This window comes from Equus asinus, chromosome 8, assembly GCF_041296235.1.
Source record: "Equus asinus isolate D_3611 breed Donkey chromosome 8, EquAss-T2T_v2, whole genome shotgun sequence".
NCBI classification, from domain to species: Eukaryota; Metazoa; Chordata; class Mammalia; order Perissodactyla; family Equidae; genus Equus; species Equus asinus.
In genome coordinates, this window is record NC_091797.1 from 19067399 (window position 1) to 19082940 (window position 15542).

At 42.7% G+C, this 15542-nt stretch overlaps 1 protein-coding gene across 2 annotated transcripts; it reads right to left on the bottom strand.

The window, feature by feature from the left end:
• Window positions 1-2062: 2062 nt before the first annotated feature.
• Window positions 2063-15219, bottom strand: ANKRD66 (ankyrin repeat domain 66). 2 transcript variants are annotated; one of them, XM_070514808.1, is made up of 5 exons: window positions 15089-15141; window positions 11561-11618; window positions 9568-9748; window positions 7569-7797; window positions 2063-3174 (listed from the first exon to the last, which is right to left on the bottom strand). In XM_070514808.1, exons 2-5 carry the CDS (start codon window positions 11606-11608, stop codon window positions 2973-2975), a joined length of 660 nt encoding a protein of 219 aa, XP_070370909.1. In that variant the 5' UTR covers window positions 11609-11618; window positions 15089-15141; the 3' UTR covers window positions 2063-2972. The 2 variants fall into 2 exon arrangements, with proteins under 2 accessions (XP_070370909.1, XP_014693001.1); XM_014837515.3 differs by lacking the exon at window positions 11561-11618 and having other exon boundaries at window positions 15089-15219.
• Window positions 15220-15542: the final 323 nt, after the last annotated feature.

A 15542-nucleotide genomic window follows, 5' to 3' on the forward strand; every position in this document is an offset into this window, starting at 1 on the left:
GTCAGCATCTGACGCACATCGTCTCATCTCACCCTCAGCAACCCCAGGAAGGAAGGATTATTTCGCCTGTTTCTTAGAGAACGATACAAACCTAAGTCTGCTTGACTCATAACTTCATGACCTTAAAATACCGTACTTACTAAAAAAGACTGGTTGCCAGGGGAAAAAATCAATTCAATATACTGTAAGCAAAAGAGGAAGTATTATGACGAAAGTAGTATTTCACAAATTCCCTGAGTAAGGAACCAGAACTGGAACCTAGAAAGTCGTACGCCCTCTTGCTCTCTCTCTCTCTCTCCACCTTTTCCTGTCTTCTCCTTCTCTTTGTAGGACAGCTCTCCACACTCCCGCAGCCCTACTGGAGAATTAGACACTCCTCACTTCTGAGGTTATATGCTACTGGTCCATCTTCTCAGGAAGACTTCTTTTCGAGTTCCCACGGGAAGAATCTTTTTTCTTTTCCTTTATTATCTAGGTTGGGGTGCAAAAGCCACAGAGGGAGCCACTAAAATTCCAGAGAACAGCCGACTGCTCCATAGGAGTCTTGTGTATCCTTGCAGCCCACCCTTTTCAGTTTGGACCCCTCCAAGGCCGCCAGTTGTATTGTGGGAGTCCTGGCTGTTAAAATACCCTCCGTTATATTGCTCCTGCCTCTGTTAATTCCGCTCCGTGGGTCCATCCCATGCTGAGGGGGCAGGTCTGGGAGGCAGCCCAGGCCCGAAGGTTTCCCAGTCCCTCCCATGCCAGCCCCTGACCCCCGACCTCTTGGTCATCAATGTTCCTCTGAAAATGGGCACCCAGACCAGACTGCCGCCCTCTAGGTCTGACCTCTAGGCAAAATTTCCCTGCCCTATGGTCAGCACAGTACCTGGTGGCCAGGGCCCACAAGGACAAATTGCCCCAGAAGAAGAGCCACGGGGAGTCATTCACTGGCCAGAAGCAATGATGAGGGAGGAAGTGGAAGTGGAGACCACCCTGCTCCTGAGGATGCACAGGGAAGTAAGCACTCCAGGAGGGTCCCAGACAGGTGGGAGGAGCTGACTCCACGGCCTCCTCCCCTCTGGGCCCAGTTCAGGCTGACAGGCCTCCAGCACTGCTATTCTGAGGGTGTGGCCACCGCCGAGGGTGGAGGGGAAATTGTGGAGAGGGGACTCCTTGAGGGGGCTGAGGACTCCCAGCGGGCGGGGCCTCAGTGAGGCAAGGAGGGCCCACTGAGGGAGGGGGCTCATCCTTGAGGGGTCCATCAGTGAGGAGCCCCGTGAGAAGCTGGGGGCTCAGCATAAGTGAAGAGGGGTAAACGATGGGGAGGGGCTGAATGTTACAGGTTGGGCCCTTTTCTGCTTGCTCCCCTCCCGCCCCACACCACTCTCTCCACCCACAGGTCTCTGCACGAGCTATGGTTGGTGGTCCGGGAGACGTGTGAACCTGGAGAGAAAGGATGGAAACTCTAGAGGTCAAGGGAAACGTGGGGTGGGTCAGGAAGAACGTCAAACACCCCAAGCCCCCTGAGCTTAGCCTCAAGCTCCAGAACCAGCGGGCCCAGGGCCTCCCCCTTCAGACTCCCCGGAGAAGAATCTTCTTGGTCCAGCTTGAGTCAGGTGTCTTCCCATGTTCCTATCTGTTGAAGACCAATACAAGTGTGACCCGCAGGAACCACCCCTGAGAATCACAGGGCGCAGAGAAAGGGCATTGATGCTCGGGATGGCTCAGCACTGCAATAGGTACCCTCCATAGCTCACTACTTTCCTCTAAGATGTTCAAGCATTTATTCATTTCAGAAGAGTCAAACCAAACACGGCCTGTATTAACATAAGCATTAACTGAGGATGCATAATAAAGACATTGGGTACCTAAAGACATTGATTTAGGCGAAGAAATTAGTAAACTTAGAATGTGGGGCAGCCAATTAAAGGGCACCAGGCCAGCTACCTGGTGGGGGCTTTAAATATTTTCTGGTTTCCATAGCAGTGCTAGCTGATAAGGGAAAAAAAGCAAGCTACTTATGTAATTTTAAACATTTCAGTAGCCGTATTCTTTTAAAAGTGACAGGAAAGAGGTAAAATTCATGTTCATAATACATTTTATTTCACTCAATATCCAAAATATTATCATTTTGACATGTAATCAATATTAAATATTATTCGACCTTTTTTACATTTTTTGTTCTAAATCTTCAAAATTCAATATGTCTTACAGCACACATCAACATTTTCATTGGAAATACCTGATCTGGATTTAGATTTCCTAAAATATACAGTTGAACAATTAGAGCTGTAATCACATGTTCCATTATTTTACGCTGTCTCTCATTAGTTGTGTGGGATTAAATTAATTCATGTCAGGGCTTCCAGTTAATTCTCCCTGAGCTGGTCTATTGCCCAGATTCTTCCTTCTATGCAGAAGTGATCATGGGTAAAATGGCGGCCCTGAGATTGTGGGTCCCTACCCCACAAAGGAAAAAATGGCTAGAAACTGGGAGATACATTTGTTCTCCTCTTTGCTTGGTCTATGTGACAACAAACAATTTTATTTCATAGATTAACTGAACCAAGTGTGTTGGAGATTTTCGAGATTTTGTTGTTACTTTTCTCTTTTTTTCGTTGAAACAATCAAGTTTTCTTAGGAGGACCTCTTTCTTAGCCCCCTGAAATTCCATAATTGCGCCTAGGGGGTTAGGAGGCACTCAGAGTGCAAATCGCTGATGACAAAATGCAAGCAGCTGATATTTATTCCCTCCTGGTAATTCTCATGGGCAGCAGGTATTAGCAAGGAGGCAACAGCCCATGTAGAGATCACCCAGGCCAGACTTCCAGATTGAATGACGGGTCATGAGCTCTCGGGGAAGCCGTGAGGGTAATGGCCTACAAGTGAAATCACATAAAGACAACACGCGCCTAACACTTTCCAGTCTGGCGCCAGGGAAAGTCTCCCATCGGAAAATGTAGGTTCCAGTCGCTCAGGCGCCGGCCTCCTCACCATCTTCTCCCCTTGGTATTGCTGAGCCTGGTGGGGCCTTGACTTTTCTTATTCTTTTTCTTATTAGTGTTTTGATTGGAGGAAGGAAGAGACAGCTCCAGCTCCCTTTTCTTGGCGTCCCAGTCTTCGTCCCTCTGGTCCAGCGGCAGCCCCTGCTGCCTGGCGATGCGGCGGTGGTCCCGGCACTCCGGCTCGGCCCTGCCAGAGGGGAACAGGGCGGCTCTCAGCGCGGACAGGAAACAGACCTCACTTCCCGCCCCCTGCACACAGCCTGGGGTTTCCGTGGTACAGACAAGAAGGGAGGAGGCCAAGTTGGAGCATTTCCAAGTGTCCCCTTAGGGAGGTCTTAGACACTAAAGAAACTACTTGGAGGTGGAGAAAAATGGCGTGCTCGGAGTGGGATGTTAATAGAATCTGAGACAGGCACTTAACTTGAAGAAGACACTGCTAATTCTTAAAGTGCTCACATTTATAGAGCAACCAGCATATTATTGGGAGGCTGTTTTCCTTCATTTATTTTATTTTTTCTTTTTTGAGGAAGATTAGCCCTGTGCTAACATCTGCCACCAATCCTCCTCTTTTTGCTGAGGAAGATTGGCCCTGAGCTAACATCTGTGCCCATCTTCCTCTATTTTATATGTAGGACTCTTGCCACAGATGGCTTGATAAGCCACGTCTAGGTCAATTCCCAGCATCCCACCTGGTTAACCCCAGACCAACAAACCAGAGCAGGTGAACTCAACTGCTACACCACTGGGCCAGCCCCCTTCATTTATTTTTTAATTGTAGTTTTTCCTAATTATAAAAGCCATGTCTCTTCATTGTATAAAATTTTAAGGTACAGAAACATCTAAAGAAGAAAATAAAAATTACTCATAATCGCATATGTATTTTATGTATAGATGGATTTATGTAAGGAATAGTTAGATGATACATAGATGATAGATATAGAAAAATAGAATAGATGATCAATAGAGAAATAGATTGATGAATTGATCATCAGATACACATGGACAATGGGAAGCATACAAAAGTACCGTTTTATATATGAGGCCAAAGGTGAGTGTGTGACTCACTTAAAGATGTGGCTTTAATGTGAAATGTGAAAGCCACTTCACAGAGATAAAATTTGAGCCAATATGAGGACAAGTGGAATTTGAGAGGCTAGATGATGGTATGGGGAGGGCAAACAGTATCTTAAGTGCAAAGCATTATGAAAAGCACAGTCCATTCAGAGGATAGAAGCACAGTCCATTCAGAGGATAGTAAACCTGCTTGTCCGTCAGCCCCCATCTCCCTGAGCAAGCTAGAAGTGACCTCTCCATATTCAGACCACATATGCTGTTTTGTCACTTTCAGTCTTGTGTTAGTGTTATTTATGTAAACAAGTTATCTCCTCTCCCAGCCAGGGAACTTCTTAATGTCCAGCACTGTATCTGATTTATCTTTGAATCCTTTTTGGTATCTAGTTCAATGCCATGCACATAGTAGGGCTCAAAAATATTTTTCGAATGAGAGATTTACTACTTAGAGAGGTGGAATCAAAAGTTGAATTGTTCCGCTAGGATCCATAGGATAGTCAGAAAATTATGAAATACTGTCTAGGCTTCTTTTGAAATTCATTTATACCGTTCTCTTCATCTTCCTAGCCCAGAAATCCACCCTCTTGCAACATGAAGCGTTAAGAAATTCCTTAAGTGAGCTCCTTGCCTACAGGCTGAGTGCTCCAATGCTGCCTGCACAGCACCACGGCCACCTCTTCCACTACAGGAGTGACTTTGCTAAAGTGTCTGTTTCACCTTGTCAATCCCCTGCTGAGTTCACATTCATCTGCTTGCCCAGCTCTCTGTGGTCACCCACCCACCCAACCTTATTCACTACTTCTCTCAGCGTGAATGCTCTACTTAGCTAGCCCACTCATCCCTCCACTATCCCTCCACCTCCTCACATATACACACAATGTATGCACATTTCCAACTTGATGCCTTCACGCCAAATCAAGACTCTTTCTCCCTCCTCCGTTAACCAGATCTTAGCTATATTTCAAGATCCAGATTAATCTCCCCTTAACCAGGATTCCTTCTCTCTAACCACTCTTTCAGGAAGGAAGCTCCTCATGATGATGATGCTAAGTAGAAATGACTTGCATGTGATATGGGAGATGATGATAAGTAGAAATGACTTACACGTGATGTGGTTGACCTTCCTTGTTTTTGTTGGCTCCGCACTTCCTGCCCACTTTTCCTGGTGATAGCACTCCCCATTATTTGGAGGAACCACTCCTCCTCCACGTCAGTTATGCTGGAGTCGTGTACCATGTTCACCCACCCATTGGTCATGAGGGTGAGACTACTCAAAGAAAGTCAGTAGAGGAGAGTCACACAGGACACTGAGGAATTTCAGCATCTAAAAGGTATGCAAGAACAGGAGCTTAGAAACATCATGAGAGGAATGGCCAGATAGGTAGAAGGAGAAGTAGAAGAGAGTAGCATTAGATAAAGCAAGAGAGAATTATCAAATAGCAAATTAAGTGGCGGTAAGATGTGAATTGAGAAGAGCTCACTGATTTAGCAACAAGGATCTCCCTGGAGGAAGATTCAGTACAATGATGAAGAAAGGAGCCTGCAGAGTGAATGAGGATGTAGAGACGTTTACATAGATTACCTTTCAAGTAGCTAAGAAATGTAGGGAAGATGAAAGACATGGTAGACATCAGAAGGGCCTCCAACCGTGTGTTTGTTCAATAAGATCTATTTAAATATGTTCATAGGCCAAAGAGAAATGAAGGGAAGAAATAGGAAAAAAACTGAAAATACAGAAGAGAGAGTGAAATATACAACAAAGAATATGGATGGATGATCTTGTAGGAGACGCAAAGGATTAGATCAAGGGTCTGTAGGGATGGATAACACTTCTCAAGAAGGATGGACAGGATGGCGAGAAGAATCAGATGTAGATTTATATGCTATATGTAGGTGTAAGAGGTTTAAAAATGTACACGCATGGCTTCAATATTCTCTGTGAACTAGACAGCATACCCTCTGCGGGACAGGCTGTGGTGGGATGGGGACTTGGGATTGTCAAAGAGGAAGTAGGACAGGAAGAGACAGATAAACTGCTCTGAGGGCTCAGCTGAAGACAGAAATCTTAGAACTTCTGGTGACACCTACTGATCTGGTGGTCTACTGATCTGTGGGCTTTTCTCTAGTAGACCAAGCATAGGAATGGAGAAGACAGAGACTGATCCAAGGTTGGGAATTCTGGCTTATATGCTACAGAAAGACAAAAGATTAGAAACTTTAGAAAAGTGGGAAGAGAGTGGAAGAAGCAGTGTATCCTAGTGTCCAGATAGCGACAGATGGAAGATAATGAAACCTTCAGGCAGGTGATAGATTGGGAGGGAAAGAAAAAGTTGAGTGAGAAGAGACCTTGATGCACTCAAATAACTGTGTGATGATCCAGGAATGGGTAAAATGAATATGGTCACACTGTGGTATGTTGAAGTTTTAAACAGTTCAGAGAACAATGTTGCTGATACTGAGGTGCACAGCTGATGGAGATCATTGAATGTAGGGGATAACGGCAGGATGGGGAAGAAGAAAGAGGCTTCAGGTCAGGACTCCAGGTTATGCCTCTTTACTCCCCATATCATCTTGATTATGATTTTGAATATTTTTAACATGGGTCATCACTTGTAAGAGAAGTTCTCTTGGGTTACTTCTGCAGATAATCAACCTCATCACAGGCAAAGATTTTACTAGTTTCACTTTCTGAAGCTAACTTTATTTTCAAGTTTTTAGGAGGACATTTCACTGTCATGAACTGCCCTAATGATACGTTTGCTATTATCTCATTTTATCAAGCAATGCTGTCCTCACTCTCTAACTTTCCTGTCTCTTGTATGAATTACTTATTAATTCAATCAGATTATAAGCTCCTAAATTTTATTTCCATTCCTCTCAGAGCACTAACTGTCATGTACATCATTAATACTTAATTCTATTTGAATGCTTGGCTAAGAGAAAAAATTAACAAATGCTAGAAAAGTTCTTATCTTTGGCAGGTGTGTGAGTAGGAGATTCATAGATGAGTAGAAGTTTTAAAAAGTAGAAGGGTCCATATGAATGATAGCTGAATTCACCTGCTTCATCTTAAATATGAGGAAACTGAGGCTCCGGAAGGAGATTTAATTTGCCCAAGGTCAGGCAGCTAGTTTGAATACCTTTGAGGAATCGGAGGGGGTCCATGAATCTGGTACCATGTCCCATTTTCAAATTTGGTGTCCCACCTCTCTTATCTGAGATCATTTTTGTATAATCCAAAACAATAATTAGAAATTATATTATTAAAATTATAATAATTATAATTTTTGTACAATTTAAAAACAATAGATCTTACATAATCTAAAACAATATAGTTTCCACCTCCAACTAGTCATTTCAATGGAAAATTAATAAAAACGACTCAAACAACAGTTGGCTGGATTTCCTCACTTCATTTTTGTCAACCTGAGACCACTGAGTCTGCAAAGACTTTAATCACAGGCTCCTGGTTCTCTGCCCTTTCTAGAGCTGGAAATAAATGAAACTTACTTCTCCAGGAATGCCACACAGGCTTTCTGCCCATAGATCTCTGCGATCCTCTTTGGTGTGTCTCCAAAGAAATCAGGGGCATCGATGGCGGCATGCAACGCGTGGAGAATTTTGAGCACATTCAGATGTCCTGACTCAGCTGCAAAGTGAGCCGGGGTCCAGCCCACATCAGTTACCAGGCAGGGCCTGGCTCCGTGTTCTATGAGAATCTGCATCACCTCCATATGCCCTTCGATGTACCAAGAAGAAACAGGAGGAGATTAAGATTAAAATGTCTGCCAGACTGAGGTGAGAGCGGGCCTAGGTAGCACAAAAAGAGGTGAAAACATTTGCCTTTGAGGCCCCTCCAGTTTCCTAACTTCAGCCCCTCCTCCCTTCTCCCGCTCCTTCCCAGGGGACTCAGTGCCCCACCCTTATCCCAGGGACCTCACTCCTACCTGGGGCCTGAGCCCTGCCATACCCCCTCACACTCCTGCCCGGGCACTCCGCTCCCCTGTCCCTCCCCGCAGGCCCTGCCTAGGAATCTTGCTTTCTCTCCCAAGTCACTTTGCACCTGCCTCTGCTGGCACTGGCAAGCCTCACTGGGCTTTCAGCAGTCCCAATGCTGGTTTCAAAAACAAATATTTTGCCACAAAACGGATGGGCTTTGAGGGCATTATGCTAAGTGAAAGAAGTCAGACAGAGACAAATGCCATATGGTCTCACTTATATGTGGAATCTAAAAAAAAACGAAGCTCATAGATGCAAAGAACAGATTGGTGGTTACCAGAGGCAGCGGGTGGGAGGATGAGTGAAATAGGTGAAGGGGGTCAAAAGGTACAAAACTTCTAGATATAAAATAAATAAGTCGTGGGCATGTAATGCACAGCATGGTGACTGTCGGTAAGAAGCCTGGACGGCATATTAGAAAGTTGCTAAGACAGTAAATGTTAAAAGTTATCACAAGAAAAACAATTGTGTAACTACATATAATGACAGATGTTAACTCGACTTACTGTGGTGATCACTTCGCAATATATACAAAAGGCAAATCATGCTGTACACTTGAAACTGATATAGCATTGTATGTATATTATATCTTAATATAAAACAATTTAAGTTCTACTTACATTCTAGCTAGCACAGCTTAAGAGTGCAGGCTTTCTAGTCAGATAGATGTGGGTTCATACCTGACAATAAATACCAGTGCGAAGTAGGTACCCCAGACAAGAAACAAACGTGTGAGGCTCAGTTTCCTCATCTGTAAATTAAGGCTATTACCACTTACCTCACCTAGTTCTTGTCAAGTACAAATGAAATCACAGACGCGCGTGCACAGCACAATGCCCAGAAAACAGCAAATAGTCACTAAAAGGTGCTCTAGCATAGCTACCATCACTTCCTCCTTAAATTTCTACAAAATTCTCCCATCTGATTTCTCTGCAGCCAGTCTTGCTTCCTGCCAATCCGTTCTCCATAAGGAATCAAACAAATTTTTACAAAGCAAAGTTGACTATAATACTTTCTTATTTAATTTCTTCAATGGTGTTCTGTTGCCGAAGGCCCTGACAAGCCCCTTGGCTGAGTTTTTGCCACTATCTATCTCCAGTTCCATAACTGAGCCATACTGGGCATGGGAGATACAGTGATGAGCAAGGCAAAGTCCCTGTCCTACAACAGGAATGATGCTCCATTCCTGTTAGAGGGCAAGAGGGCAGAGGACTAATATTAACTGACAGCAGACGATGTGATAGGCACTGTACGCCCATTCTCTTACTGAATCCTCCCCACAAGGCTCCAAGGTAGCATTATTGCTCCCATTATATAGATGAATAAATTAAGGCCTAGAGATGTTAAATAACTTGTTTACGGCACTACAACCAGTAATTGGTGGTGCCAGGATGGAAATGTTCTGTCTGGTTCCCAAGAAGTGTTCTTTTTACAACCCCACACAGACTACTGACTGATAACTTCATGAATGGTGGACTCAAAGGGGTGGATTCTACCTAAGCCCACTCACCGTTGATTGCAGCCCAGTGAAGTGGGGTTCGGTCATTCCAGTCCACGTCCTTGTAGTTTGGGTCACAGAGACCTTTCTTCAAAATCTTTTTCACTAAACTGTAATTCCCCGCAGCCACAGCTTGGTGGAGCTTTGTCATGTCCGACATTTTGGTCAGTGTTAGTTCCATGAGAAAAAACAACTGTGGGAAAAGCATGCCGCTTAGGAAATTCTACAACTCCTTATTCCTAGTGAGTGATTCCATAGGATTCTTTATCGTTTATTTTCTTTCCTACCTCATAAATTTGCATCCAGGGCTGCTTCGTGTGCATGCTCTGCTGAGTGTGTGTTTGGATCTTAGCCACTGCGGTTAGTGGATGCCAGTCCCCTGACCCAAAACTATCAATGGCTCCCCTCTGCCTACAGGATTATCAGGTAAACTCATGGGGCTGGCATCTGCTATTTGGCCTCAAAGCACTTTCCAGTGCTATTTCCTACTCTTGCTCCAAAGAGCAAGTAGTGTGACTCTGAGTTAGTTGTGTAATTCTGTGCCTTACCTTTCTCACCTATAGAATGGGTATAATTTGCCAGGGTCGTTGTGAGGATATAATGATGATCCATGTGAAAAGTTTATATTGAATACAGATCAAGTACTCCCTGGAAATTAAATACTACCGCTACACCAATTCAGGAGATGAACAAGATGTAAACATACAAATAAAATGGCTACAAATTGTTTACAACATTAAGATATAAACCAAGAATTCTCAAACTAGAGTCTAGAAACATTTAGGAATCCCTGGGATCAGGGGATCCATGAGGTCAAAGTTATTTTCATGATAACGTTAAAATGTCATTGGCCTTGTTCACTGTGCTGACCATTGCCCTGATGGTTCAAAAGCAATGACGTAGAAGACTGCTCGTGCCTTAGCACGAAGCAAGGCCCTGGGCAGTGACGCGAAACTGGGCTAGCAGTAATGGTATTCTTCACCACCACGCACACACAGTTAACAAAAGCTGGTTTCAGTAAAGCAACTAAAGCAGTAAGATTTATTTTTATTAAGTTTTGACCCTTGATTATATGACTTAATAAAAGCAGTTTAGAAATATTGTGTAATGAAATGTGTCAACATATGGAAAGGCTGCATAACTCTGTGAACCACTATTTTCCATATGACAAGTGTATGACGTTACAAAATCATGCATAAGTAAAGAGATCCATGCAAGACAGGGCAAGGGAGTTTAGTGGAACAGGGTATGAAAAGTACATTGAGACTGTTTCAGATCCCAACTAACCTTTAAGGCACTGCCACTTGTCCAGTTTCGGCATAGTATTAAAGAAGAATATCCACAATTATCTGAAAAGACTATAAAATACTTTTCCCTTTTCTAATTTTAAATATGTGCAAAGCTATATTTTCTTTATAGACTTCAACTGAAACAAGAAATCGAATGCAGAAACAGATATAAGAATCCAGGTGTCTTCTATTAAGCTACATATTAAAGAGATTTGACCAAAAAAAAGTAAAACAATACTACTCTTCTCACATTTTTTGTTTTAGAAAATATAATTACTTTTCATAAAAATGTTATTTATGTCGTGCATTACAGTTATTATGATTTTTGTATATGAATTAATAAACATTTTTAAATGTTCTCAGTTTTAATTTCTAGTCGGGTAAATATTGATAGCTGTAATCCACATAAACAAAAGCTCTCTGGGGTTGTCCATAAGTTTTGAGAGTGTAAAGGAGTGCTGAGACCGAAAAAGGTTGAGAATTACTGATATAAACAAATAAGGAGCTGAGATAGAAAAAAAAGAACCAGGAGAGAGTCACTTGAGATGGGGCCATTGGGAATGTCGCTTTGATCTCAACATTTAAGTTGAGATCTCAAGAAGAAGTTGGAGTCAGCCATGCAAACTGTGGCCCAGCAGGAGCAGCACCACTCGAGAATTTGTTCCAAACACAAATCAGATCTACTGAATTAGAAACTAGAGTCGGGGGTTAGTGACCTGAGTTAGAGTAAGTGCTCCAGGTGAGTCTGATGCACACTGAAACATGAAGACAGTCCTAGAGTGGAGAGAAAAGAAGTAAATAACATAATTAACGTGCAATGCCCTAAGTGTCATGATGGCAGTGGTTTTCTGGGGACAGACGGAAAGGACCATTCACCAAGACTAGGAAGTGAAAGGCACTTTCCTCTGAAAGTGACATAAGCTGGGTCCCAAAGCTAAGAATAAGAGTCATCTTGGGGACTGACAGTGGTGGAGGATCCCAACACGGGCACAGAATGTCTGTGGCGGAGAGGCACATTCTGCAAAGTGCACATAGCTCCAATTTAATGTGCAGACCAAGCACATTATGTAAATGACGAGATAGGAAATTTTTTAGGCTCTGTAGGCCAAGAAGCAAAATTAGGATTATTATGCAACAAGAGAAAACTCCTGCCCTGTTTACCAGGTGTGGGCCATCCTGGGGGAGGAAGGGCTGGTGGTTGTGGATGAGCATGCTTTGTACCCGGGAGCCCTCAGCTGAAGATATTCTCAGGGCAAAGGGCAACCAGCCTGAGGGGCAGCGACTTGGCCTGTGGGATGGTCACTTTCACTCTGCCCCAGTGATGCCCAGATCCCAGCGCCCCCTCTCTCCTCTCCAAACCCGACCATCTCAAGTTGACAGCTGGCGAAGGAAAGACGACTTGATTAGATTGAGATTGCACTGCTCATTGCCCGGCAGCTGCCAACAGCAGAGTCCCCAAAGTGTAGGTGGTGACCAGCAGGGCCCTGGGCAGTGGCTAGGCACAACCATGGTCTTGGGAGGCAAGTGCTGGGAGCAGACAGGGGAGCAGAAGTAGAGAGAGTCACCTCAGCTGGCTCTCCCACTGAGATCCACCACCCTAGGTGGTGACCATGGGTCTACAAAAGCAGAGGGTGAGCCAGATTTTGCCTGTAGACCATGATTTACCAACCTCTGGTGTATTGTTAAAATATAGATACTGCTTCGGTAGGTTGGCAACGGGACCTGAGATCCTGCATTTGTAACAAGTCCTCATGGCAAAAAATAAAAAACTTATTTAACTTTATTTTAAAAAATAAATACCTGGGCCTTCCTCAAGTGGTTCAGAATCTCTGAGTGCATAGGACAAGGACATGCTCCTTTGCTTGAAGTGGGTGCTCAGTACAAATGTTAGGTAACAGAAGACGGCACAGAATGCATTTTATCTTTTTGGTTTGTTTGTTTTAGTAGAAAACCTTTACACTGGAGCATTTGATCAATGACAAAATAAAGCAGTAAACAGAAGTACTACAGGGTTTCTAACCTGCAGGTGTCATGAAAGCCAAACCATTTCTAGAATCAGTGTCTAGAAGTCTCTTTGCTTGCTTTTCACACAAATCTTCAAGCAGATTTACGCTTAACCACATTTGAGTTCCTATCAAGGAAATTCCACAACTTCCCATGGATAAGGTATAATTCAAGCAGAAGTTTTCAATGGGTAACTAAGTTTGTTTGAAGAGAAATTGATGAGGTGATCCTAAAAACTCATATGGAAATGCAAGGGACTCAGAACAGCCAAAACAATCTTGAAAAAGAAGAACAAAGTAGAAGGACTACACTTCCTGATTTCTAAACTTACCACAAAGACGGTAATCAATACAGTGTTGTACAAAGTACACTATGTGGCATAAAGATAGACATATAGAGCAATGCAACAGAATTGAGAGTCCAGAAATAAGCCTTTACATTTATGGTCAATTAATTTTCAATAAAATTGCCAGGAAAATTCAATGGGGAATGAATAGTCTTTTCAAATGGTACTGATGCAATTGGATAGCCACATGCAAAAGAATGAATTGGGCCTCTATCTCATGTCATATATAAAACTTAACTTAAAATGGATCACACACCTAAACACAAGACCTAAAAGTAAAACTCTTAGAAGGCAACATGAGAGCAAGTCTTCATTACATGGGGTTAGGCAGTGGTTCATAGATGTGACAATAAAAGAACAAGAAACTAAAGAAAAAATTAAATAAATTAGATTTCACCAAAATTTAAAAAAAATTTTTTTCCTTGAATGATACCTTTGAGAAAGTATAAAAGCAGCCACAGAGTGGGACAAAATATTTGCAAAACATATATCTGATAAGGGACTTGTGTCCAGAAAATATAAAGAACTTTTGCAACTCAACAATAAAAAAACAAATAATTTAAAATGATCCAAAAATATAAACAGAAGTTTCTCCAAAAAAAAAATAAACACAAGGTCAATAAGCACATGAAAAGCTGCTCAACATCATTAGTCATTAGAGAAATACAAATGAAAACCACAATGAGACGCCACCTCACGCCCACTAGGATGGATATAATAAAAAAGACAACAATAACAAGTGTTGGTGAGGATGCGCAGAAATTGAAACCCTCACACACAGTGGTGGGAATGTAAGATGGTGCAGCCCCTTTGGAAGGCAGTTTGGTATTTCTTCAAAAGGTTAAACATAGACTTATCCTATGACCAGTAACTCTGCTCCTAGATATCTACCTAAAAGAAATGAAAACATACATCCACACAGAAACTAGTACACACTGATTTATAGCAGCCTTATTCATAATAGCCAAAAGGTGGAAACAGCCCAAATGTTCATTAATCGATGAATGCCTAAAGGAAATGTGGAATAGTCACACAACAGAATATTTTACGACAATAAGAAAGGAATGAAGAACTGATGCATGGGACAACGTGGATGAACTTTGAAGACATGCAATGTGAAAGAAGCCAGACACAAAAGCCCACATATTGTATGATTCCATTTATGTGAAATGCTCGGAATAGGCAAATCCGTAGAGACAAAATGTAGATTATTGGTTGCCTAGGACTAGGATGAGGTGGGGGTGGGAAGTGACTGCTAAATGAGTAGTACAGGATTTCTTTTTGGGGTGATGGACTGTCCTAAAATTACATAGTGGAGGGTGACACTTTCATAACTTTGAATATATTAAAAACCACTGAACTGTGTACCTTATATGGATGAATTTTGTAGTATGTAAAGCGTATCTCAATAAAGCTGTTTAAAAAGTAAATGAAGGGCATAGTGTTTAAGTTTGCACACTCTACTTCTGGGGCCCAGGGTTCGCAGGTTCGGATCCCCGGTGCGGACCTGTGCACCCTACTCATCAAGCCATGCTGTGGCAGCTTCTCGCATACAAAACAGAGGAAGACTGGCAACAGATGTTAGCTCGGGGCCAATCTTCCTCACAAAAAAATAAAATAAAATAAATGATACTATTCATTAGAGGCTTTCTTAAAAAAACAAAAATTTATTTGTAGAAAACATATGCAATCCACTAGCTTACCACTGACTACTAAAATTTAGCAAATACACATGAATCTTTGTAACTGATTAGGTGCACTCGAATTTCTATCTTTCTGGTACAGGTGTCTCAATGTAAAAATGTAGCCCATAAATATAAGTTCTAATCAGTATGAATGAACTATAATAACTGCAGTAAACATCTGAAGACAAGGCTAATGCAAAAATACTTACTGTCTTGGCTGAAACTGGAGGTGCTCCACTCCGTGCTGGAGGGAGTCTTAGCTGCCTGTCTTGTTGTGTTCACTCCATGGAAACCGACCCCTCCTTCCTCATTAAAGCCAGCTCGTCAACATCAACGTCAGCTTCACCAGGAGGTGACTGTCTCCTGGAGAGCGGACTGCCCTTCCGCTGTGCACTGAAGCTGCTCCACAATTCCAGTCTGCTTCCGTAGTCCAAGTGTGGTCCCTAACAGGTTCTTTTCAAATAGCATTTTATAAAAAAAAAAAACAAAAATTGAAAAACTGATTGCCAGTTCTCAGGACTTAAGTTTTTCTTTCTCCCTCCTTCCCTTCCTTCCTTCCTCTACCCGTGCCAGGTACTTGATAAATTATTTCAGCTACTCTTCTTTCATAGCCCTAGGAGAAAAGTATTACAACTTCATTTTCTTGGTGAGAAGAAGAGGCTC